This window comes from Carcharodon carcharias, chromosome 21 (genome assembly GCF_017639515.1).
Source record: "Carcharodon carcharias isolate sCarCar2 chromosome 21, sCarCar2.pri, whole genome shotgun sequence".
NCBI lineage: Eukaryota > Metazoa > Chordata > Chondrichthyes > Lamniformes > Lamnidae > Carcharodon > Carcharodon carcharias.
Window position 1 is genome coordinate 21,118,139 of NC_054487.1, and position 26,028 is coordinate 21,144,166.

At 44.8% G+C, this 26,028-nt stretch overlaps 1 protein-coding gene across 3 annotated transcripts in view; it reads right to left on the minus strand.

Annotated features, from left to right (window-relative positions):
• The window catches only part of zgc:113223 (uncharacterized protein LOC541424 homolog), a 65,205-nt gene that overhangs the window by 23,781 nt on the left and 15,396 nt on the right, over nucleotides 1-26,028 (minus strand). For all 3 annotated transcript variants that reach the window (XM_041216252.1, XM_041216255.1, XM_041216254.1), the window contains one exon: nucleotides 17,952-18,009. In XM_041216252.1, the coding sequence (XP_041072186.1) occupies nucleotides 17,952-18,009 (58 nt within the window). The remainder of the gene's footprint in view (nucleotides 1-17,951; nucleotides 18,010-26,028) is intronic.

Genomic DNA, 26,028 nt, shown 5'->3' on the forward strand with positions numbered 1-26,028 from the left:
TGTGGAATTCTCTACCACAGAGAGCTGTGGAGGCCAAGTCACTGAATATATTTAAGAAGGAAATAGATAGATTTCTGGACTCTAAAGGTGTCAAGGGGTCTGGGGAGAGAGTGGGAGTATGGCGCTGAGATAGCGGATCAGCCACAATCATATTGAATGGCAGAGCAGGCTCGAAGGGTTGAAGGACCTACTCCTGCTCCTATTTGCTATCTTTCCACGGCGGGGGGGGGGGGGGGTGGTTGGGCGGCGGCATTTTCATGTCAGTGTGTGGGGGCTGAACCCCGCAGGCCGATGCATAAAATGACACGGATTGATGTCAGGCGTGCGTCCCGATGTCACCGCGCGTCATTTAGATATTCTGATCGGCCTTGTCAAAGGCCTGTTGAGGCCATTTAAAGACCAATTAACGCCATTATCAATGCTGCCCGTCCAACTTTAAGGTTGGCGGGGGGCAGGTGAAGAGCCCAAGCGGCCTTCGCATTTTTCATGAAACCTCATCCACGGGCGGGATGAGGTGTCATTAATGTTTTATTACATTAATAAATAAATTTTGTTCATTTAATAAACATGTCGCAGCTCATGTGACACTGTCACATGAAGGGACATGTCGACATAACTTTAATCTTTCTTTTTTTCAAACTTTCAATCTGAACTTAATCAGCCTGAGGCAGCTCCATGCCTCTGGGAGATTTCCGGGCTTTTTCTGCGCACGTGCACAAAAGAGTGCAGGCCCCAACCCTCCCTCCTACCCCAGCCTGCACAGGTAGCGCTGAGCGTTACCAGGCGAAGCCCGCCCATGTAATACAGTGACGCACAGCCGATCGCGGGTGGTGATCGGCTCCACGCCCGCCCAGACCCACTCCCGACCAGCCCAACCGACAGGCAGAAGATTCTGCCCTATGTTTCTATGGAGGGGAACCTAAAGGTGGTGGTGTTCCCATGCATCTGCTGCCCTTGTCATTCTTGGTGGTAGGGGTCACGGGTTTGGAAGGTAATGTTGAAGGAGCCTCGGTGAGTTGCTGCAGTGCATCTTGTAGATGGTATATACGCTGCCATTGTGCGTCAGCGGTGGAGGGAGTAAATGTTGAAGGTGGTGGATGGATTGCCAATCAAGAGGGCTGCTTTGTCCTGGGTGGTGTTGAACTTCTTGTTCGAGCTGCTATGCCATTCAATATGATTGTGGCTGATCCTCTATCTCAGCACCGTACTCCCAGTCTCTCCCTATTCCCCTTGACACATTTAGAGTCCAGAAATCTATCTATTTCCTTCTTGGAACTGCACTCATCCAGATAAGTGGAGAGTATTCCATCACACTCCTGACTTGTGGCCTTGTAGATGGTGGACAGGCTTTGGGGAAATCAGGAAGTGAGTTACTCGCTGCATAATTTCCAGCCTCTGACCTGCTACAAGAGCAGTATTGCAAGCCTGGTATTTATATGGCAGGTCCAGTTCAGGTTCTGGCCAATGGTAACTCCTAGGATGTTGAAAGTGGAGGATTCAACAATGGTAATGCCATTGAATGTCAAGGGGAGATGGTCGGATTCCTATCAGTCAATTATCAGTTCAAGCCTGAATGTTGTCCAGGTCTTGCTGCATATGAGCATGGACTGCTTCAATATCTAAAGAGTCGTGAATGGTGTTGAACAATTTGCAATCATCAGTGAACATCCTCACTTCTGACCTTATGAAGGAAGGAAAGTAATTGATGAAGCAGCTGAAGATGGTTGGGCCTAGGACACTACCCTGAGGAACTCTTGTAGTGATGTCCTGGGACTGAGATGATTGACTTCCAATAACTACAACCATCTTTCTTCGTGCGAAGTATGTCTTTAACCAGTGGAGAGTTTTCTCCCTGATTCCCATTGATTCCAGTTTTGCTAGGGCTCTTTCATGCCACACTTTATCAAATGCTGCCTTGATGTCAAGGGCAGTCATCTCTTGAGTTCAGCTCTCCTGTCCATATTTGGATCAAGGTTGTAATGAGGTCAGGATCTGAGTGGCCCTGGCGGAACCCAAACTGAGCGTCAGTGAGCAGGTTATTGCTGAGTAAGTGCCTCTTGATGGCACTGTCGACAACCCCCTCCCTCCTTTGCTGAAGATCAAGAGTAGACTGACGGGCGGTAAATGGATAGGTTGGATTTGTCCTTTTTTGTGTGCAAGTCATACATGGACAATTTTCCACATTATCAGGCTGATGCCAGTGTTGTAGCTGTACTGAAGCAGCTTGGTTAGGGACGTGGCTAGTTCTGGAGCACAGATGTTCAGTACTATTGCTGGAATGTTGCCAGGGCCCACAGCCTTTGCAGTAAGTAGTGCCTTCAGCAGTTTCTTGATATTACGTGGCGTGATATGGCTGAAGACTGGCATCTGTGATGCTGGGGAGCTCAGGAAGAGGTTGAGGTAGATCATTCACTCAGCACTTCTGGCTGAAGATGGTTGCAAATACTTCAGCCTTCTCTTTTGTACTGATGTTCTGGGCTCCCCCATCACTGAGGATGGGAATATTTGCAGAATCTCCTCCTCCTTCAGTGAGTTGTTTAATTGCCCACCAGCATTCACGACTGGATGTAGCAGGACTGCAGAGCTTAGATCTGATCTGTTGGCTGTGGGATCGCTTAGCTTGTCTATTGCTTGCTGCTTATGCTTTTTGGCCCGCAAGTAGTCCTGTGTTGTAGCTTCTCCAGGTTGACAGCTCATTTTTAGGTATGTCTGGTGCTGGTCCTGGCATGCCCTCCTGCACTCGTCATTGAGCCAGATTGATTCCCTGGCTTGGTGGTAATGGTAGAGTGGGGGATATGCCAGGCCATGAAGTTACAGATTGTGGTTGTATACAATTCTGTGCCTTATTGATGCCCAGGTTTGGGTTGCTGTTTCAAATCTATCTCATTTACATAAGTATGTAAGAACATAAGAAATAGGATGAGTAGGCCATTAGGCACTTTGAGCCCACTCCGCCATTCAATAAGATCATGGCTGATCGACTTCAACACCATTTTCTTGCACTATCCCTGTATCCCTTGATGTTTTTAATATGTAGAAATCTCTCAATCTCTGTCTTGAACATACTCAATGACTAAGCCTCCACAGCCCTCTGGAGCAGAGAATTCCAAAGATTCACCACCCTCTGAGTGAAGAAATTCCTCCTCATCTCAGTCCTAAATGGCTTACCCCTTATTCTGAGACTGTGTCCCCCGGTTCTTGAAACCTCAGCCAAGGGAAACATCTACCTGGTCAAGCCCTGTAAGAATTTTGTATGTTTGAATGAGATGACCTCTCATTCTTCTAAACAGCAGAGACTAAAGGCCCAGTCTATTTAACCTTCCCTCATAGGACAATCCCTCCATCCCAGGAATTGACCTTTGATGCACTTCCTTTATGGCAAGTATATCTTTCCTTAGTTAAAGAGGCCAAAACTGTACATAATATTCCAGGATCAGCCTCATCAGCTCTATATAATTGCAGTTAAGACATCTTTACTGCTATACTCAAATCCTCTTGTAACAAAGGCCAACACACCATTTGCCTTCTTAATTGCTTGCTGTATCTGCATGTTAGCTTTCAGTGACTCATGAACAAGGACACCCAACTCCCTTTGAAGTTCAAAACTTCTCAGTCTCTCGCTATGTAAGAAATGTACTGTAGGTCTGTTTTTCCTACCCAAGTGGATAACCTTACATTTCTCCACATTGTATTCTATCTGCCAAATTTTTGCCCGCTCGCTTAGCCTCTCCAAATCCCTTTTAAGCGTCTTTGCCTCCTCCGCACAACTCCCACTCCCACCTAGTTTTGCAAACTTGGAAACATTACATTAATCCCCACATCCAAATCATTGATGTAGATTGTGAACAGCTGAGGCTGTGATTCATGTGGTATCCCACTAGTCACAGCCTGACAACCTGAAAATGACCCATTTATTCCTACCCCCTGTTTTCTGTCTGTTAACTGTTGTCAATCCATGCCAGTACATTACCCCCAATCCCATATGGTCTAACTTTGTTTACTAACCTCTTGTGTGGGACCCAATCAAAAATTTTCTGAAAATCTAAATATACCACATCCACCCATTCCCCCTTATCCATTCTTGAGTATTGCTGAAAAAATAGCCATTTTTTGTCAAAGATTTTTGTCTTGCTCTCATCAGGACGCTTAGCAAGAAAATGCCAATATTAGGGGAAACAACACATTTATACTATAGATGAAGAGAGTGCTGATTTGTTGGCAAGTGGACTCTGATCAATAGAGGCATTGCCATGGAAAATGCACCAGTTTATGGTGACTGACAGTTAATTGCCAAGCATTGTTTGAAATTTAAACCAGGCAGCTTGACTCTGATTGGTCAAGACATTGCCCTGGGGAATGAACCAGTGAATGGCTGTCACTTATTTTGCATAGATGATACAGGTGCAATGTGTAAATGTTCTTTATGTTTGCATCACACTGACACTGAAATTCATCTACCACTTTACTTATTTGTGTGATAAACAGAGCATTTTTTTGGCTTGACGGCAGCATCCTGTTAGTGGTGAATACCACTTGCGTTGCTACTGCATAGTAGCAGCATGAAACAGCTAGCTTCACAACAGCTAACAGCCCTTAATTCAGTTTTTTTTTATTGTTTTTATAAACTCTGGCCCTGTCTGCTGGCAAACTCTTAAGTTTGTAATCACTGTCCCTTCTTGTCATACGCTGATCATCATTATCTTTATTGCTACCTTGATCTATTGCCTTGTCATTTCCCTTTAATTTACTCAGTCTTCCCCTTTGTGACCCTTTCACCTCTCTAGTTAATTTAAAGCCTTCTCTAGTTAAATTAAAGCCCTCTCTACTTCCCTAGTTATATGACTCGCTAGAATACTGGCCCCGGCATGGTTCAAGTGTAGACATCCCAGTTGTACCGCTCCCTCTTTCTCCAGTACTGATGCCAGTGCCTTATGAATTGAAACGTATTTTTCCCACACCAACCTTTGAGCCATACATCATGTCTCTAAACCCTACACCAATTTGCATGTGACTCAGGTAATAATCCATAGATTATAACCTTTGAGGTTCTGCTTTTTAATTTAGTGCCTAGCTCCTCATACTCTCTATGCAGAACCTCTTTCCTAGTCTTACCTATGTCATTAATACTTACATGGACCACGACCACTGGATCATCTCCCTCCCATTGCAAGTTCCTCTCCAGCCCTGAGCAGATGTCCTGGCACTGGGCAGGCAACATAGTCGCCTGGACTCATGCTCTTGAGTGCAGAGAACAGTATCTATCCCCCCTGACTATCACTACCACATTCCCCTTTAGCATGATGGTAGTGCCGCACAACACAATGGAGGTTATCCTCAATACAAAGGCGGGACTTTGTCTCCACAAGGATTGTATGGTGATCACTCCTACCAATACTGTCATGGACAGATGTATCTGTGACAGGTAGATTGGTGAGGGCGAGATCAAGTAGGATTTTCCCTCTTTTTGGATCTCTCACTACTTGCCACAGACCCATTCTAGCAACTATGTCCTTTAGGATTCAGCCAGCTCAGTCAGTCATGGTGCTACTGAGCCACTGTTGGCGATGGACACTGAAGACCAATATCCAGAGCACATCCTGTGCTCTTGCCACCCTCAGTGCTTCACAACATGGAGGAGAACTGATTCATCAGCTAAGGGGGGAAAGGTAGTTGGTAATCAGCAGGAGGTTTCCTTGCCCATGTTTGACCTGATAGCATGAGACTTCATGTGGTCCGGATTCAACACTGGGGACTCCCAGGGCAACTCCCTCCCAACTGTATACCACTGAGCCACAATCTGTGATGAGGGTGCATAGGTCAATACCAGGTGACCCGTCCTGTTCCATTCCTTTTTATTTGACTTTTTAACAGTTTGCTATAACTGAGTGACTTGCTAGGCATTTCAGAGGGCATTTAAGAGTCAACCACATTGCTGTGGGTCTGGAGTCCCATGTTGGTCCAGACCAGGTAAGGATGGCAGGATTTCCTTCTCTGGACATTAGTGAACCACATGGCTTTTTACAACAATTGACAATGGTTTCATGGCTATATAACTGAGATTAGCTTTTAATTCCAGATTTATTAATTGGATTTAAATTCTACTACCTGCCATGGTGGGATTTGAACCCATGTCCCCAGAGCATTAGCCTGGGCCTCTGGGTTCTCGAGTCCAGTGACATTATTGTTACACCACCACCTCCCCCTAATCGAAAGTCTAAGGAAATCTCCAGGGGCAAAGGCAACTGAAGGCTCTGCCACCAAAGGTAGGGTGAAGGATAGGGCTGGTTGCACTAAGGCTGGAAACAGGGCAGCACAGCATTCTGGAGGGGGTATAGATGAGGAGATTACATGGATAGGCTGGGGCTAAGTCATGGGGTGATATATAGTCAAGACTGAGTATTTTAAATATAATGCATTAGATGGTGGATGGAGAGTGAAGATGAGGTGATGCATAAATGGGACTAAGTCCAGGGATTGGACAAGTTGAAGTTAATAGAGGTAGGGGGTAATGGGCCAGCAAGCACAGTGTGGGAATAATATGCCTGGAAGTTCAGACCCTGGAAGGCTGGTTCAGCGCCAAGGCTGAGAAAATTTACAGAGGTAGAAGTAATGTTTTGTTGCCAAATAGGTGATGCTTAAAGCTCAGCTTAGACTTGACCAGGACACCCAGAATTAATAACAGTCTGCTTCAACTTAAGAATGCATCCGGGGAGGAATTGATAGAGTCAGTGGCAAGGGGATAGAAATTATAGTGAGCACTGAAGACAGTGGCTTGTTGAGGTCACAGTCCTTGCCTGGTTGATACCCTCTGCAAAACAAAGTGATGGGAAGCAAATCTGCAGCTGTATTCCTCATGTAATGAACTTCCAATTGAAAATGCTCACTCTAGTGGAACTCAGGAGCTCCCCACAGGATGAGAACCAAGAAACCGTAATGAGTGAACAGCTGTGTGAAGTTGCACCATTTAATAGGTTCCTTCACTTGCTTGTGGAATTTCTAGTTCTGTAAACTTTGTGTTATCCAGCGTTCTCCAAAACAAAATTCTCTACTAACTGAAATTTCTAATCATCCCCTAATTTGAATTATCACATTACCAACTGGAAGTAATTATGAAGTTATCCAGAACCCGTACCTGTATACTATGTTATTTCATACTTTAATTTATGTTTTCATGTACTGTTGAAGGTTAGAAGTATAAAGAATACTGTTCTTTACTTCCTGATTACTTGCACACTAGTTCATGCTCCATGTATTGTGCAGTATTCTATTGGTAAATGGAACTCTCTGTTAACCAGAATTTTTGATTAACCAGAAGCACCCATTCCCTGTGCAAGCTGGATCATAAACATCATGGAACGATAGATTTGTGTTTACATAGAGCCCTTCCTGACCTCGGGATGTTCCAAAGTGCTTTGAAGCCATCTAAGTATTTTTTTGAGGGACTGTTGTAATATTGGAAACGTAGTAATCAATGTTCAAGACAATCCCACGAACAGCAATTTGTCTTAGGTGCTGGATGCGATCGCCAGAACTCACCTGCTCTTCTGCAAACAGCGATTGAATAGAATCTTCGATATCCACCAGACAAGGAAGATGGAGACTCAGTTTAAAGTCTCACCCAAAAGACTGCACCTTCTACAGCGCAGCACTCCTGCAGTGGAGACACTGGAGTGTCAGCTGAGATTTATGGTTGCCATTATGTGGAGTGGAATTTAAAGCCATCGCCTTCTGACTCAAAGGTGAGAGTACTACCAACTGAGCTACAACTGACATGATATCAAACGTGATAATTGGAGGCCCAGAGACACAATTAGGAGCAAGGCTGCTGACAGCCAAGGTTGAAGGACAAACAACCCTGGGGCAATATTAGGAGTTTTACAGCCTTACAGCTGCCAATGATATTATCATTGCATTAACTTTGATGACCATTCTCAAAATCACATATCAACTTAAAGGGATAAGCTCTATGAGTATACACTCCCAGTAAGAGTGTACACTCCCACCATGAGAATACACTTCCACTAAGGATCCTCAACTGTAGGGAAATCATGCATGAACCCTTCGCCATTTTCTTGTCTGCACTCCTAGAGGGCAAGAGCCCATGCTAGGACTACACACTCATAACATTTACTCATACGCATCAGCCTGACGCAATGGGCAACACCCTTGTTTCTGGGTCAGAAGGTTACAGGTTCAAGTCCCAGTCTGAGTGGTATCATCCAGACTGACACTCCAGTGCAGTACTGAGGGAGTGGCACACTGTTGGAGGTGCCATCCTTCAGGTCCCCTCTGCCTGTTCTGTTGGTCCAAGTGGGTGCTGAAGATCCCATGGTGAAGCAATCTCTTCACTGTTTGCAGGTCATTGCAGGAGGCCTGCACAACAACAGGTACTGTATTTCAATAAGTAATTACTGGAGTGTGAATACTTTGGAATACGGTGTCATATAAATGCAAGTCTTTTTAAATATGTTATAATTGGGAGCACTGGCTTGTGAGAAGACATTGGGGTAACTTGGATTTAAGATGATAATGTGAAATGGTGATAGTGAATAGCTTTTTTAAACACCTCTCCTGATTTTAATTTTTATTGACTTGAATACAAAGGAAAATTGGGAAGTGTTTAATGAGATATGAAGCCAAAAAGTCCATTTTACACTGTCACCCAAGGTCCAAGTTCCACCCCCCACCCCCTCACTGCACCCACACTGAGGCAAATAGAAAAAAGGAGCTGAGATATTCATTATTTCTGTAAATCTATGGAAGAAACCAGTAAAACTAGGGAAAGTTGATTATAGTCCTTTTTAACTTCAAAAATAAATAGCATTCCTTGGGCAATGTCATTAACATGAGCTCTTCTTATTTCAGATATCTGGGGTTTGGAGGGGTCAGAGATGGCGGGTTTGCCCATGTTGTGTCCTACTTGATTTTACTTTCAATTGGCTTCTGATTCCTATTAGGCAGATTAGGTCAAAACTGCTCCCCCCACACCCCCTCCCCCACCTCCCTCAAAGACCCCAGCCCACCCACTCTCACCAGTGCCAGGAATGGCCACTCTCAGCTCAGGCACAGCACAGTTAGATAGCGTGCAAAATTCCCTGATGTCTGTTTACACAACATACCCGAATCCTAACATTAGGAGAGTACTTTCCCGGTGTGACATGTACTGATCCCTCACCCTGTAGTGGCTCTTAGTGAAACTGACAGTTTAAAAATAATCCAATGCCACAGTAAGAGTGCCTGTGGGCTCCATGTTCATTAGTGACTGTATTAAAACAGGTCAAACTCACATCATGCAAGATCAACAATAAAAAATATCTATTTATTTAGCACATTTTTAAAAATGTATTGGTTCACAGGTTGTGGGTGTCACTGGCTGGGCCAGCATTTTTTACCTACTCCTAATTGCCCTTGAGAAGTAGTGGTGATCTGCTTTCTTGAACCACTGCTGTCCTTGTGGTGTAGGCACACCCACAGTGTTGTTATGGGAGAGCTAGCATAACATTTACCATAATAAAACCTCTAAAGCAAAATTTGACAGCAGGCCTCATAGGTGTCTGCACACAAGTAGGGGAGAGACCTCATCCTGAGTGAGACACAGCCAGAGTGAGTGTGGGTATTGGCAATTTGGTGCACAGCAGGAATTCGGTGCAGAGGGGAAGAGGTGCTCTTTGCATTTTCCGTTGCTATCCAACTTCTTAAATCTTCAGAGAGTGGTCTTGCCCTGCTGCAGCTGCAGAGGCTATAGGGGAAAGGAGTCACTGCTAAGTATTGGGTAAGGTCGGGTGAGTATTTACTACTTTTATCGCTTATAGTTTCAGGTTTTTTAGTGCTTTATAGTTGGGATATTCTGTAGTAACGAGGATCAGGAAAGAAGGGCCCCAGAGTAATTGATTTAAAAGGTTTAATTTAAAGGGATAAGTCATGACAGGAGAGCTCAAAGCCGTGGTATGCTCCTCATGCTCCATGTGGGAAGTCGGGAAAATTTCCAGTGCCTGGGACCAGCATGTGTGCAAGAAGTATGTCCAGCTGCAGCTCCTGGAAGCTCGGGTTTTAGAGCTGGAACGGCGGCTCGGACACTGTGGAGCATCCGTGAAAGCATCGTGGATAGCACAGTTAGAGAGGTGGTCACACCGCAGCTGAAGGGACTTGAGGAAGAAAGGGAATGGGTGATCACCAGGCAGTCCAAGAGAAGCAGACAGGTAGTTCAGGAGGCCCCTGGGGTCCCACTCCCAAATCAGTATTCCGTTCTGGAAGCTAATTCCTCCAGGGAGTGCACACAGAGCCAAGATTCTGGCACCATAAGCAGTCTGTCTGTACGGGGAGGAGAAAGAGGGGAAGAGCAACAATAACAGGGGATTCTATAGTCAGGGGAACAGATAGGTGCTACTGTGGCCGTCAAGGTGACTCCAAGATGGTGTTTTGCTTCCTTGGTGCCAGGGTCCGGGATGTCACTGAACGGCTGCAGGCACCCTGAAGGGGCAAGATGATAAGGCAGAGGTCATGGTACATGTTGGTACCAATGACGTAGGTAGAAAGAGGGATGAGTTCTTGCATCAAGAAATCAGGGAGTTAGGCAGTAGACTATAAAAAGCAAGGCCTCTCGAGTTGTAATCTCTGGATTACTCCCAGTGCCACGTGCTAGAGAGCTCAGAAATAGGGGAATAGCTCAGATGAATATGTGGCTTAAGAGTTGGTGCAGGAGGGAGGGTTTTAGATTCCTGGATCACTGGGATCGTTTTGGGGGAAGGTGGGAACTATGCAAGCGGGACGGTCTACATCTGAACCAGAGTGGGACTAACATCCTTGCAGGCGGGTTTGCTAGTGCTGTTGGGAGGAGGTAAAACTAATTCGGCAGGGGGAGGGGACACAGAATGTTAGCAGAATAGGGACACATCATAATACAGTAAAACAATCAAGTCAGAGGGAGTACAGCTACATTAAGCTTCAAGGGAGTAAGGCAAGGCTGGATGGCCTCTACTTTAATGCCAGGAGTATTGCAGGCAAAACGGATGAGTTAAGGGTGAGGATTGACACGTGGAATTGTGATATAGTACCCGTCACTGAGATGTGGTTGAGGGAGGGGCAGGATTGGCAGCTCAACATTCCGGGATATAGAATCTTCAAGCGAGACAGGGGAGGGGGTAAAAGAGGAGGAGGCATTGTATTACTAGTTAAGGAGTCAGTTACTGTAGTAAGAAGAGATGATATCTTGGAGGGGGCATCAAATGAAGCTTTGTGGGTAGAGCTTAGGAATAAAAAAGGGGCAGCCACATTGTTAGGTGTTTATTATAGACCCCCAGATAGTCAGCTGGAAATTGAGGAGCAAATATGTGCATAATTTGCGGAGGTGTGTAAAAACAATAACAATAGGGTAATTATATTAGGTGATTTCAACTTTCCCAACATTAATTAGGATAGACATAGTGTTAACGGCTTGGATGGAGTGGATTTCTTGAAATGTGTAGAGGAGAACTTTTTAGGTCAATATATAGAGTGTCCAACAAGGGATAGCGCAGTGCTGGACTTAATTCTGGGGAATGAAGCCAGACAGGTGGCTGAGGTGGTGATGGGGGAGCATTTTAGTGATAGCGACCACAACATGGTACAATTTAAGCTTATTATGGATAAAGAAATAGACAAGTTGCAAAAAAATGTTTTGGATTAGGGGAGAGTGGATTTTAGTAAAATAAGGCAGGATCTGGCCAAGGTTGACTGGGAACAGTTACTTGTGGGGAAATCTACAGAGGAGCAGTGGGGGGTGTTCAAAAAGGAAATGGGGAGGGTTCAACATGTTCCCTCTGGGGTGATAGGAAGGAGTAACAAGCCCAGAGAACCATGGATGACCAGGGATAATGAGGATAAGATGAGAAAGAGAGACTTTTAGCAGGTATAAGGGGAGCAAATCAGCAGAGGCATTAGTGGAGTACAGACAGTGTAGGGTAGAGCTTAAGAAAGCAATTAGGAGAGCAAAGAGGGGATACGAGAAAGCTCTGGCTGGTAAAAGTAGGGAAAATCCCAAGATATTCTATAAGTATATCAATGGGAAGAGGATAACCAGGGAAAGAGTAGGGCCCATTAGGGACCAAGGGGGCAATCTATGGGTGGAGCCAGAGGACATCGGTAGGATGTTGAACGAATACTTCTCATCCGTCTTCACCCAAGAGAATGAGGATAAAAGTATCGAACTCGGGGAGAGAGACTGTGAGGTTCTTAAGCAAATTGATATAGGGAGTGACAAGGTATTGGAGGTGTTGGCAGGCTTAAAAGTGGACAAATCTCCAGGTCTGGATGATTTGTGTCCCAGACTGCTGAGGGAGGCAAGGGAAGAGATCGCAGGGGCTCTGACCCAAATTTTTAACTCCTCTCTGGCCATGGGGGAGGTGCCAGAGGACTGGAGAACAGCTAATGTGGTTCCGCTATTTAAGAAGGGTTGTAGAGATAAACCAGGGAACTACAGACCAGTGAGTCTCAGGTCAGTGGTAGGGAAACTATTGGAGAAAATTCTGAAGGAGAGAATCTATCTCCACTTAGAGAGGCAAGGTTTGATCAGGGATAGTCAGTATGGTTTTGTCAGAGGGAGGTCATGCCTAACAAATTTGATTGAATTTTTTGAGGAGGTGACCAGAAGTGTAGATGAGGGTAGTGCAGTTGATGTCGTTTATATGGATTTCAGCGGTTGGATAGACTTGGATTGTTTTTGTTGGAGCAGAGAAGACTGAGGGGTGACCTGATTGAGGTGTACAAGATTGTGAGGGGCATGGACAGGGTGGATAGGGAGCAGCTGTTCCACTTAGATGAAGGGTCAGTCACATGGTGACATATGTTCAAGGTGAGGGGCAGGAGGTTTAGGGGGATGTGAGGAAAACCTTTTAACCCAGAGGGTGGTGACAGTTTGGAATGCACTGTCTGGGAGGGTGGTGGAGGTGGGTTGCCTCACATCCTTTAAAAAGTACCTGGATGAGCACTTGACATGTCACAACATTCAAGGCTATGAGCCAAGTGCTGGTAAATGGGATTAGGTAGGTAGGTCAGGTGTTTCTCACATGTCAGTGCAGACTTGATGGGCCGAAGGGCCTCTTCTGCACTGTGTAATTCTGTGGCTCTGTGACAGATAACCAAACCTTGGCCAAGGAGATAGGACAGGATTTTCTCCTCAGTGCACTAAGCGCAGTGGCAGGTGTGAAAATTTGTGTTTTACCCACCAGCCACAATAACGTTTTCCCATCAAATCATCCGCTCCCGCTTTATTAAATATGCACGCACGGGAAACACACCGGATCATTGGAGGGCCCCAAACGGTGGCAGTCCCCAAATTCAGTGACGTCTCACTGGAACGCCTTTTGAATGCAGTCGAGGCCCGTTGTGATGTCCTCTACCTCCACTCTGGCCGTAGGAGGCCCATCAGTCTCACCACTCGGGTTTGGAGGCAGTGGCAGTGGTGGTCAGTGCCAACGCTGCACAGAAGAGGCCTGGCACCCAGTGCAGAAAGAGGATGAATGATCTCATCCGTGCCATCAGGGTAAGTCAGTCATCTCATCACTCTCAATTCACACACTCACAAATGTATCACACATTCACTCGCACCTCACTCACAGCCAGCTCAAGGGACATCACCACTCTCTCTCTCACACACACCCTCACATCCCCATCTTGGCTCAGCTCCTCAGGAGATCGCATCCTCACCTGGTCCATGGCTTCCCTCAGCAGTCATACATGCCAGGCATTTGCCCTGGCATGTGTCTTGCTTACACTCTCTCTATCTGCCTTTATGCAGGACAAAATCGCACATAATCGCAGGGAGAGGTCTCGGACTGGGGGCGGATTGTCTGAACTCTCATTTTGAAAACTGAGCCATTAGCTGGCTGGAGAGGAAGTGGACCGTACCTGCAGCATTAGTGAGGTTGGCCGCAAACATCCCCATGAAGTTCCTGCACCAGCTCATCCCTCAGACAACCATACTGTGGTGGATATCCCTTTCTTACCCCCATAGTAACCCCCCCCCCCACCTACCCACACAGAACATGGTAAGTTAGCTGTGCTTATGCCCCATGTGGACCTCCCACCCCGTCTTGAGGACACTTGCACTGTCTGACATATACCCCTCCCCCACAATTTCCGACACCCTCGAATGCCCCCACAAAACCTTCTCTCACCTAAAGGCTGCAAATGCCTCCCCTAACTAAGTGTGCAATCTGCAGCCTAGTATGATGCCAGAAACCCCTCCAGACCAATGTGCGTGATGTTACGACAATGCCCTGCGCACAACACCCTGGGCATGACTGAGACTAGACTGACAGGCCCTCCCCCTGTCTGGACCGGGACAAGGACAGTCTTTGTAAGCTCAACACTGAAGCGCTTCTTCACTCAGCAATCCTCCCATTCTGGCCCAAAGCCACTTATGTCATTCTGTAACTGACTCTCTCTCCCCATCCTGGCACTGAGGACCCTTCCCCACCGCACCCCCTCCCCAGTCATGTGTCTGAGTGCCACCTTCCCCACTCTTACCCCCCAGTGGAGGCCTCGCCCTGCGACACATTCCCATCCCTCAGGCCAGTTTCCCCTCTCCCCGCGTGGAGGCCTCCCCCTGCAGCCCCTTCCTGTCCCTCAGGCCAGTTTCCCCCCCGTCCCCAGTACAGGCCTGGCCCTGCAGCACATTAAAAGCCACCCCCACCTCACTGCTGGACTTGTCTCTGACACCCCCCCCTGAAAGTGATGTGGTGCTGCCTGTGAAGCCTGGTGCTGAGTCTGAGTTGTTGCGATCGCTGTGCTGTGCAAGGCAGGCGAACAAAACTCCAGTGAAGAGCGAAGTGCAGGTCACCAGGAGCACGTGGTTGTGAAACATGTCGGTCTAATTAGACATCGGCGTGCCCTCTTGATCCAGTGTGAGGGGGACGTTCCAGCGAGCAGCCCTTATAACGGATGCAAATTTATTCAAATGATGTTACTGATGTGCCGTGTGGGAAATGTGGCCCATCATTGACGGCTGGAGTGGACAATCCTGGGCTGCCTTTATGACGGTGGTAAACTGATTTTTCTGATCTTGCCATATTTTCCGCTCCCACCCACCGTGACACCTGCTGTGGGCAAGGCCGAAAAATCCTGCCCATTGTTTTTAAGGAATGGTTCATAGGAGGAAAGAGAGGGAGGGAATTCCAGAGTTTAGGGCCTTGGCAGTTGAAGGCACAGCCACCAATGGTTAAATGGTTAAAATAGGGGATGCTTAAAAGGCCAGAATTAGAGGGGTTGCAGAAATTTCAGAGAGCTGTGAGGCTGGAGGAGATTACAGAGATCAGGATTCTTATACTCCAGAGAGAGAGGAGACTTTCATACCTTCACCCTGGACTGGATTAAAGGCTGAGTCCCAGAGCTGGGAGGTCAGTAGCTAACTGGTGCTTATCTTTGTAGTTACAAGTTAAACAAAAAATATAAATGCTTAATGAGCAAGTTGGTATAAAAAAAGATAAAAAGAACAAAACGCAACAGAGCAGGACATCATGTTTTGAAAGATGAAGGAGAATATCAGAAAATGAATCTGGTGTTGCTAAGTTTGTGTTCTAAGAGGAACATAAACCAGAAAATTCCAGAAACACTCAGCAGATCTGGCAGCATCCGTGGACAGAGAAACAGAGTTGATGTTTTAGGTCAAAGACTATTCATCAGAACTTGATGAACATCCGATCAGAACTCCTGATGACAGATCACAGACCTGAAACATTAACTCAGCTTTCCCCTCCGCAGATGCTACCTGACCTGCTGAGTATTTCCAACATGATCTGTTTTTTTTAAATTTCAGATTCCCAGCAGCTGCAGTTATTATACTTTTATACTTATGCTTTAAGAGTCTGTACATTGCTGGTAGAAGCAAAGACCGAAAGAGGTGAGGAGTTGCCCAGGTCTACCTTTCAGGCAAGCAAACTGTTGGTGTGGTGTTCTGCTCAATAGTGTCATGCAGCAGGTAGGCAGGTGAAGATTGCATGCCTCAAAGTGTTGCCTGCTAACTTCAACCACATTTGCTGCTGACCCAACCCACCCCACGCACAGCATTATCATCCTGTCAGCACTTTTCACACATAGCCATACAACACACATTCGGGTTGCAATATACAGTTGAAAGGCTTTCCACACTCATATCTTCTAAAGTCGTCATGCACTGAATCCTTGAACCACAGCCTAGCCGTAGGATGAACCTCCTGTCACCTATAATGAATACACGTCTGTCACGTTGTATATGCAGCTTCAATTTACATGTCGAGACTTCTCATGACGAGAAAACAGATAATTCAAAGGGACCAACAGAAAGAAAGGGAATATTCAGAAATTTCAGCCTTCTGAGCAAACTCACCTGGGTGAGGAGAGAGAAAGGGCCAGATGAAGCAGTTATTTCACCCAGGATCTGGGCTAGTAACTACAACTGTTATGTCTCATCTTCCTTCACATCCACCCCTACACTCATCCAACAAACATCCTGTAAGACATTCTGCAATGTAAACTCTGCTTGTAGATGTGTCTTGGAACCATTTGTTCTTTTCAGTGCAGACCTGGACAACTGGCTTGCCAAGATAGCCAATACTCAGGACCCTCCATCCCGCTCACCTTTGAGTACCATCATGGCTACAGACATCTGGAGGTGAGTGTGAGGAGGTAGGAGCAACAGGTGAGGCAGCAATTGATGGTGTCAGAGGAAGAGTAGGAACTTGCTTCCTTAATGGCAATATGGCAGCTGGAAATGTACGTAGAAGTGTAATGAAATCAGGCAGAAAGATTTAGTTCTTGCCATCTTTCAGTGAGAGTGGAGACGAAAGGCTGGCTGTTCAATCATCAGTCACCCACTTGATATGTGGGAGAGAGTTTGAAGAAAAGCTGCTTCATCTTTCCCTGTCTCTGTCATAACCTAGCATGGTCTCCTCAGAAGGCTGTGATTCCTAAATATTTATTCTCCTTATGTTGGTTCCTTTGAATTATGTGTCCCCTTATCATAGGAAATAGGAGCAGGAGTAGGCCATTAGGCCCCTCAAGCCTGCTCCGCCATTCAACTAGAACATGGCTGATCTTCTACCTGAACCCCATTTTCCTGCTCTATCCCCATATCCCTTGACATCTTTAATATCTAGAAATCTATCAATCTCTGTCTTGATCATGCTCAATGACTGAGTCTCCACAGCCCTCTAGGGTAGAGAATTCCAGAGATCTACCACCCTCTGAGTGAAGAAATTCCTCATCATCTCAGTCCTAAATGGCCTACCTCTTATTCTGAGACTGTGTCCCCTGGTTCTAAACCTCCCAGCCAGGGGAAACATCCTTCCTGCATGTATCCCGTTGAGCCCTGTAAGAATTTCATATGCAAACAGAGAAGTCTTTACATATAACTGGTGCAACACTGCCAGCCTGGTATGAGATGGACAGTCATGGTCAATGCCATACCTATAACTGCAAAGTAGCTGCAAGTGTCCGTGCAGGAGGTGGCAAAAGCCCTAAAGCTGGAACCCTCCTGACGCAGAGCCTGCACTAGCACATTAGCTTGTCAAGGTCTATAGAAATGGTCAGCAGTAAAATGGTAGGTGAGAATGTTCTGGCTCAGGTGCCGAATGATCTCCCTGGCACGACTGCTCTCATCCTGCATCACATCAGCTTCATTCTTTACTTTCACAGAGGATGACATTTTACAAAAGCATTTATTCTTTTCAAAATGGGTGAGTAAGTCTACCCTTTGATTGCAGCAGAGAAAAGTGGAAGAATACATATGTCTGGAGTGTTTGGAACTTATGGGGGAGCGAGTGAGTTTAGAAAGGCATTGGCCATAATAATGTTAATCAGAGGTAGAAATGAAGGTTGTTATGGAGAGCGATAGGAGACAGCAACAACTAAAGCTGTGCATATTAGTGTTAAAAAGCAATAAACTGACTAACAAATGTCAGCATCCCAGCTTTACTTCTTCCATATTCATGGCTTACCTCCTTCTATTGCAGTTTTAGCATAGATCCCCACAGCTATCATCAGCCCGCTTGCTACCTGTTAACAAGAGAACAGAAAAACAAGTCACTCCAACAAGAAGTACTCCAACATTTATTCAACAAACAATGCTTCCATCCAACCACCTCTTATACATTAAAAATCTTACACCTGCATCCACTTCCTCTTAACTTGTCGCATTCGGTTTACAATAAAAACCAACCCCCCCTGCGCCTCCAGGTCTGGAGGTAATAATATAATGGATGAGAGTTTCTCTAGCAGACAGGTTGAGGTAGCAGCAGCAGCAGCTGATGTTACAGAAGTTGATGTAGGAGGTGTTAGTGATGAAGAGGAAATGGGGTGGGGAGCTCAGCTCAAGATTTAGCACTGAGTCAGAAGATTGTGGGTTCAAATTCGATTTCATGGATTTGAGCACATAATCTACATTAAAACCTCAGCATGGTCACGAGGGAGTGCTGCACTGTCAGGGATGCCATCTTTCATATGAGAGGTTAAACCAGGACTCCATCTGCCCTCTCAGGAGGATATAAAAATATCCCATGCCATTATTTAAAGAGGAGCAGATGAGTTCTCCCCAGTGTTCTAGCCAATGTTTACCTCTCAACCAAAATCAATGAAACATTATAGGGCCGTTAAACAGGGATGAGGAGAATTTTTTTCTCTTAGAATGTCATGAGTGGAACTCTCTTCCCCAGAGAGCAGTGGAGGCTGAATCAATGATTATTTTTTAAGGGAGAGGTAGATAGATTCTTGACTAACAAGGGAATCAAAGGCTATCGAGGTAGGCAGGAAAGTGGAGTTGAGGCCACAAATCAGCCAAGATCTTATCAAATGGTGGAGCAGGCTCAAGGGGCCGAATGGCCTGCTCCTGCTCCTAAATTGTATGCTTGTATGTGTGAATGTAGACCCACAAGCCTTTCTTTCAAATACTTACATGAGACCCTCACATGCTGGTAATGCAGTCTACTTTGTTTGACCCCAGTTTGTCCACTGGAAATCTACTGCCCAGAGAGACTGCTGCAGTGGACATAGCCTCAAGAAATCAAGGCTAAAAATCCAGATGTGGCCTAACTGAGAGCCTTTACAAGTACAATGTGACCTCCTTTGCATTTTATGTTTGCTGACACAAAACCAAAATTTCCATTGGCTATTCATGGCATTACTTGTGCAGCCTCTTGAAATGTGTCTACTCCTCTACTCCATCTAAAGACTCATCATTTAAGGTGCACTTTCTTAACCTATTCTTCTTTCCAAAATGTATTGCATCACATTTCCCCACATTAAACTGCATCTGTGCTCATACGCCTAACCTACCTTGCTTTCACAATTTCACAATCTGCCATACCCACCTCTGCCCCACTAACTGCCTTGAGCAAGTTTCGATATTGTTCCTCAAATTGAAAGGCCTGATCAGTTAAATGAAAGTTTTCTTACTCCTTGTGGATCACCAATTATTTCATTCTTCCAGTTAGATAATTTGTTCTTAAAACAACAATACCTTGCATTCATATAGTGCCTTTAACAGAGGAAAACATCCCAAGACACTTTAAAGGAGCATAATTAGACAAAAAAAACATAGAGCCAAAGAAACAGACATTAGGATTGGTGACCAGCGCAAGGGGTTAGAATTGGAGGAATGGAGTGATCATGGACAGTTATAGGCTGGGAGGAGATTACAAAGATAGGTGGGGAGAGGCCATGGAAGCATTTGAATATGAGGAGAGAAATTTTAAAATGGAGGCATTCAGGTTCTGGGAACCACTGTAGGTCAGCGAGCAAGGGGTGATGCGGGTTTGGGTACAGGCAACAAAATTTTGGATGAGCTCATTTATAGAAGTGGAAAATGGCCAGAAAAGCATTGGAATAGTAGATTCTGGAGGTAGGGTTACCAAATGTGATTAAATGTAATCCCGGAGGTTTCATCACTTGATTTACCCATTTGGAATTGGCAGGAGGGGAGCAATGAACTTATGGAGTATGGGAACAGGAAGTCTGTAGGTATCCCGCAACTCCCCCCTTTCTACGTTATTCATTGGGAGCTTTTCTTTGTAGCAGCAAAGGGTTTACCATGTGGTCCTCTAAAGCAGGAAGTGTGAGCCTTTAGAAATTTGCAAAATTGCCACTGCACCCTACACAATTCGATTTCAGAAATATCTCATAAGGTGACCTAGTGTCGAAATTTCACCATCGAGGCAATTTCCCAACTCAGTACACCTGTCTTCTTTGAAAAGGCCCCTGGTGGCATAAGTTGGCTCAGAGGAGGTAAGGGTGGGATGGAGTTGAGCCCACCACCTCTGGAGGTGATCACGGACTTGGGCTGGTTAAAAGGCCTGCCTTGGTTCTTTGAGACTTTGGCCCAGTTGCATAAAAGCTATTAGGCCTCATAGCCCTCAGCAACCGCACCCTCCACCCACCTACCATTCTGCATCCATCCTCCTACATATCTCCATGCCATTTCCATGCCCCATTACCCCCATGACATCCATGCCCTCTTCATAGCCACTCATCCATTATTCACCATGGGCAGACCTTAGGAGCCAAATAGAGATGAAGAAGAACTTCTAACAATCTAAGAGAGTTCTCACTCAAACACATCTGAGACTGAAAAAAATAAACTTTCAATCATGAAATCCATTCAAGAAGATTAAATCCCCTCAAATGGTCAATCTGTTGTAAAAACAAACAAACTTCTATTCACTAACCACATCAAAGACAGAAAATCCTTTAATAGCCTCTTAAAGCTATCAATAAAACTGTGAACTCAGCCAAACGTGGTTCATTAGTTTTTGATTGACAGGATTGGTGTCACTACAGAGAACCAATACAGACTGTCATCAGGATGACTGCCAAATGTTCAAGGTAAGAGTACAATGTAGGAGGGAGGATACAACTTTGGCATAAATGTTTATTTTTGAAGAGAATGTTATTTATTACTCATCCTCAACAGACTTCTTTCCAGCTGAGTTTAACCATGCTTACTGCCAGGTACTGGATTTAATTTCTAATCAGAATTCTTAATTTAAGGTTTTCTCTCTGTATTGATTTTAGCTGCTCTGACATTCAGTGACATGCTGTAACACCATGAGATAGCTGCTGGTGTTTTGACTAGTTGTAGTCCCAAGGTTGTGTATCATTCTATTCATCATTCACGGTCCTGATGAATTTCCTTGATTTTTAGCTGGGTAGCTCAATGAGTTAATTTTCAGGCAATCATCAGTCATTCCCCAGGGAATAGCACAAGACATTAACCTTTTCATTATTGATTATAGTAATCTAGTGTTATTGCCAGGCTTGTATTGCTTCAATTGCTGGACACAATCATGGAGCATATGTCCAGCAATGATAGCGCTTGGTATTCATAGTACTTAGCCTAGAGGATACTGATATTCAGCCTTGCAGAATGCTGGAGCATGTGAATAAGAATTACTAACATTAAGAAGGGATCCTTTTCTTCGAATGCACAGATGAAAGTTAGATGCGTAGAAGAGTTAATCAGTAAAACAGAGTCACACGTCATGATGAAAACAAATCCCACTTGCCCTGAATACAGCTCATGTGGACCAAATGAGGAATAATATTGGTGGGTCAGTAAAGAAGATCATAAACTACCGCATTCTTCCATTTTTCCAAGAAAAGATAGCTTAAAGGTACAATGTCCCTCTGAGATCAAAGCAGTAAAATCAAGAAGTGAGTGATTTGAATCTGGGAATGCACTGACTGAGAGTATGATGAAGGTAGTTTCCATCGAGACCATTCAAGAGGAAATTAGGTTATTATCTGAGAATGTACAGGACTACGTAGGGAATGCAACTAAAAGAACTGCTCCTTTAGAGAGCCAGCACTAGATGGGCTGAATGGCATCTTTCTATGCTGTAACCATTCTATGAAATGAAACTCAGCCAACCATTCATAATGGGCTCAGCTTAATAGCAGTCCTTGGGAAATGTCAACCTTGAAGCCTATTGAAACTGCAGGAACATATGGCTAATGGTTTTTTCTAAATGACACCAGATGGCCTGTCAATCAATGCACTCCAGCAGCAGGTGTCTGTTTCTTTTATTGTAATTGAAAGCTGTAGCCTTTTTTTTATTTTTAATGGGCTGGGGATTTAAATTACATCAGGTCATGACACTTAAACAGATCATATCCCCCCTTCAAGAGTGTTTACATCTCCATAAAATTGTGTTAAGGCCCTTGGATCTGTGAAAATGGAGTCTGTTTGAACTTAGCTTTAATTCCAAATGGCCCTGCTGTGCCCAGATTTCAGCATCCAGGTCCCGCCTGCCATTTTTAAAGTCCTCTGGAGCTGGGCCAACTCCGCAAAAATCCAACCCCTAGTAACCTAAACTTTCCTGTTGGCCATAATGTACATAAAATAGAATGGGTTACCATCAGCAATCAGACAATCCAGGTCAGCATGTTGCAGAAACACAACTTATATTCTCTTGAGTATAGATAATTAAGGAGTGATCTGATCGAGATGTTTAAGATGAACCAATGAGGTGATAGAGTGGATAGGAGAGAAATCTCTGGAGGGAGTTCAAAATAAGGGAGAATGACCTTAAAGTCAGCGCTAGGCTGGTCGGGGTGATGTCAGGAAGATAAAAACAAAAAACTGCGGGTGCTGGAAATCCAAAACAAAAACAGAATTACCTGGAAAAACTCAGCAGGTCTGGCAGCATCGGCGGAGAAGAAAAGAGTCCTCATGACCCTTTAACAGAACTAGCTGAAGTTGGTGATATTATCTAAACGAATGTGCTAATTAACAATGGATGGTAGGGCACTCAAGGTATAGCTCTAGTGGGGGTGGGGGGGCATAAAAGATTTAAAAATAATGGAAATAGGTGGGAAAAGAAAAATCTATATAAATTATTGGAAAAAACAAAAGGAAGGGGGGAGAAACAGAAGGGGGGTGGGGATGGAGGAGGGAGTTCAAGACCTAAAGTTGTTGATTTTTCTTTTCCCACCTATTTCCATTATTTTTAAATCTTTTATGCCCCGGCCCCCACCTCCACTAGAGCTATACCTTGAGTGCCATTCTTAATTAGCAGATTCGTTTAGATAATATCACCAAATTCAACACCTCTGTGTTCTTTTGTTCTTTTGTCTGTGACATCTTTTGATTATCTGCTCCTATCACTGCTTGCTTGTCCCTACAACCACACCCCCCACCTCCACTTCTCTCCCCCCACCCCACCCCCCACCTTAAACCAGTTTATATTTCACCCCTCTCCTTGGATTCACCTAGTTCTGTTGAAGGGTCATGAGGACTCGAAACGTCAACTCTTTTCTTCTCCGCTGATGCTGCCAGACCTGCTGAGTTTTTCCAGATAATTCTGTTTTTGTGATGTCAGGAAGTGTTGCTTCACACAAAGGGTATTAGAAATCTGGACTCTCTCTTTCAAGACTGAGGCTGATAGATTTTTGTTAGGTACTAAGGGTTACAGAACCAAGGCAGGTAAATAGAATACGGAACAGGTCAGCTATAATCTAACTGAGTAACAGAACAGGCTTGAGAGGCAGGGTGGCCTACACTCCAGCCAACATGTGAATGCATCTGGACTCATGTTTCATCCAAACGTTATAGGTGATATTTTTGTTGCCTCAGAGGGAGGGAGGGAGAGTATTTCAGTAGTCTAGCTATGAAGAAATGCCAGATAAATGGGTGAACGTCTCTGTCTGATGAATGCAGAGGATTGTGTTTTCCAACACTATTCCGACAGTTTTGTAATCTGTTTGTAGACGTGAGCCAGAGTAAAGAGTCTCAAATTGCTGATGGCCATGATATGGATTAAGCAAGGCTGGAGCTGGTGGTTTGTACAGAAAGTTCTCAGATTAGGATATTGTGCCTGTGTCCAAACTCTCAGGTCTGTCATCAAAGTCGCTTGAACAATGAGAAAAAGTTAAAAAGTCATGTTTGTTGTGGCTGATGAATATTATTAGTGCCAGGGATTAAGTTTTTTTAATTTATTTGATGTATACTAAATGAAAGACAAAATAAAACTTGATGAAGGCAAATGGTATTAAAAGGATTCAACAGAGTAAAAGGACAGTGTTCTTTTAAACGTACTAACGTAGATCTGTGAAGGTTTAGTAGCAGTTAGCTGCGATAATACAGTAATATTAACCCTCAGCTCCTATCTGTTAATATGATAGCGTGACCTCCAAATCAAAGCATATTTGAATAAAGGGACACTATTGCAATTGTATGCGAAGAGGAAACATTTAGAACAAAACAGCTTTCTCACCCTAGTGAAGAGATAAGCAAACAAGATACAAGGAAGTCTGTTTAACTTCTCTTGCACCACAACAAAAAGGGTTTTAGCAACATCACAGTAAAGCCATAGTGCGGGAAAGTGGAACCCAATAACAACAACAACCTGCAATTCTATAGCAGACTAACATAGTAAAATGCCCAGGGCATTTCATAGGAGTGTTATCAAATAAAATTTGACACTGAAGTATGTAGGGAGCTATTAGGATAGGTGATCAAATGCTTGGTCAAGGAGTTATGTATTAAAGAACATCTTAAAAAAAGCAAAGTATTTTTTCTTTATTCTTTCATGGGATGTGGGCATTGCTGGCAAAACCATTTGTTCCCCATCCTAATTTGCTCTTGAAATGAATATTTCAGAAGGCAGTTAAGAGTTCAACCACATTGTATGGGTCTAGAGTCACCTGTAGGCCAGACCAGGTAAGGGTGGCAGATTTCTTTCCCTAAAGGGCATTAGTGAACCAGAAGGATCTTTAAGACAATTGATGATAGTCTCATGGCTACCAGTACTGAGACAAGATTTAGATGCCAGATTTATTAATTGAATTTAAACTCCACCTGCTGCTGTGGTGGGCTTTGAACCCATGTCCCCAGAGCATTAGCCTGGACCTCTAGATTACTAGCCCCGTGATCTTACCACTATGCCATCATAGAGAGGCAGAAAGGTTCAGGGAGTGAATTCCAGAGCTTAGGGCCCAGGCAGCTGCAGGCACAGTGGTCAATGGTGGAATAATAAAAATCAGTGATATGTAAGAGGCCAGAATTGGAGGAGCTCAGATATCTCAGAGGGTTACGGGGCTGGGAGGGGGGGGTGGGGGGGGGCAGATCCAGAGATAGGGAGGGCCACGGGCATAGATGGATTTGAAAACAAGCATGAGGATTTTAAAATTGAGGCCTTGCCAGACTAAGAATCAATGCAAAATAAAAACAGAATTACCTGGAAAAACTCAGCGGGTCTGGCAGCTTCGATGGAGAAGAAAAGAGTTGACGTTTCGAGTCCTCATGACCCTTCAACAGAACTAGGTGAATCCAAGGAAGGGGTGAAATATAAGCTGGTTTAAGGTGTTGGGGTGGGGTGGGGGGGTGGAGAGAAGTGGAAGTGGGGGGGGGTGGTTTGTAGGGACAAACAATTAGTGATAGAAGCAGATCATCAAAAGATGTCACAGACAAAAGAACAAAAGAACACATAGGTGTTGAAGTTGGTGATATTATCTAAATGAATGTGCTAATTAAGAATGGATGGTAGGGCACTCAAGGTATAGCTGTAGTGGGGGTGGGGGGGGCATAAAAGATTTAAAAATAATGGAAATAGGTGGGAAAAGAAAAATCTATATAATTTATTACAAAAAAAAAAGGAAGGGGGAAGAAACAGAAAGGGGGTGGGGATGGAGGAGGGAGCTCAAGACCTAAAGTTGTTGAATTCAATATTCAGTCCGGAAGGCTGTAAAGTACCTAGTCGGAAGATGAGGTGCTGTTCCTCCAGTTTGCGTTGAGCTTCACTGGAACAATGCAGCAAGCCAAGGATAGACATGTGGGCAAAAGAGCAGGTTGGAGTGATAAAATGGCAAGTGACAGGGAGGTTTGGGTCATTCTTGCAGACAGACCACAGGTGTTCTGCAAAGCGGTCGCCCAGTTTACGTTTGGTCTCCCCAATGTAGAGGAGACCACATTGGGAGCAACGAATGCAGTAGACTAAGTTGGGGGAAATGCAAGTGAAGCACTGCTTCACTTGAAAGGAGTGTTTGGGCCCTTGGACGGTGAGGAGAGAGGAAGTGAAGGGGCAG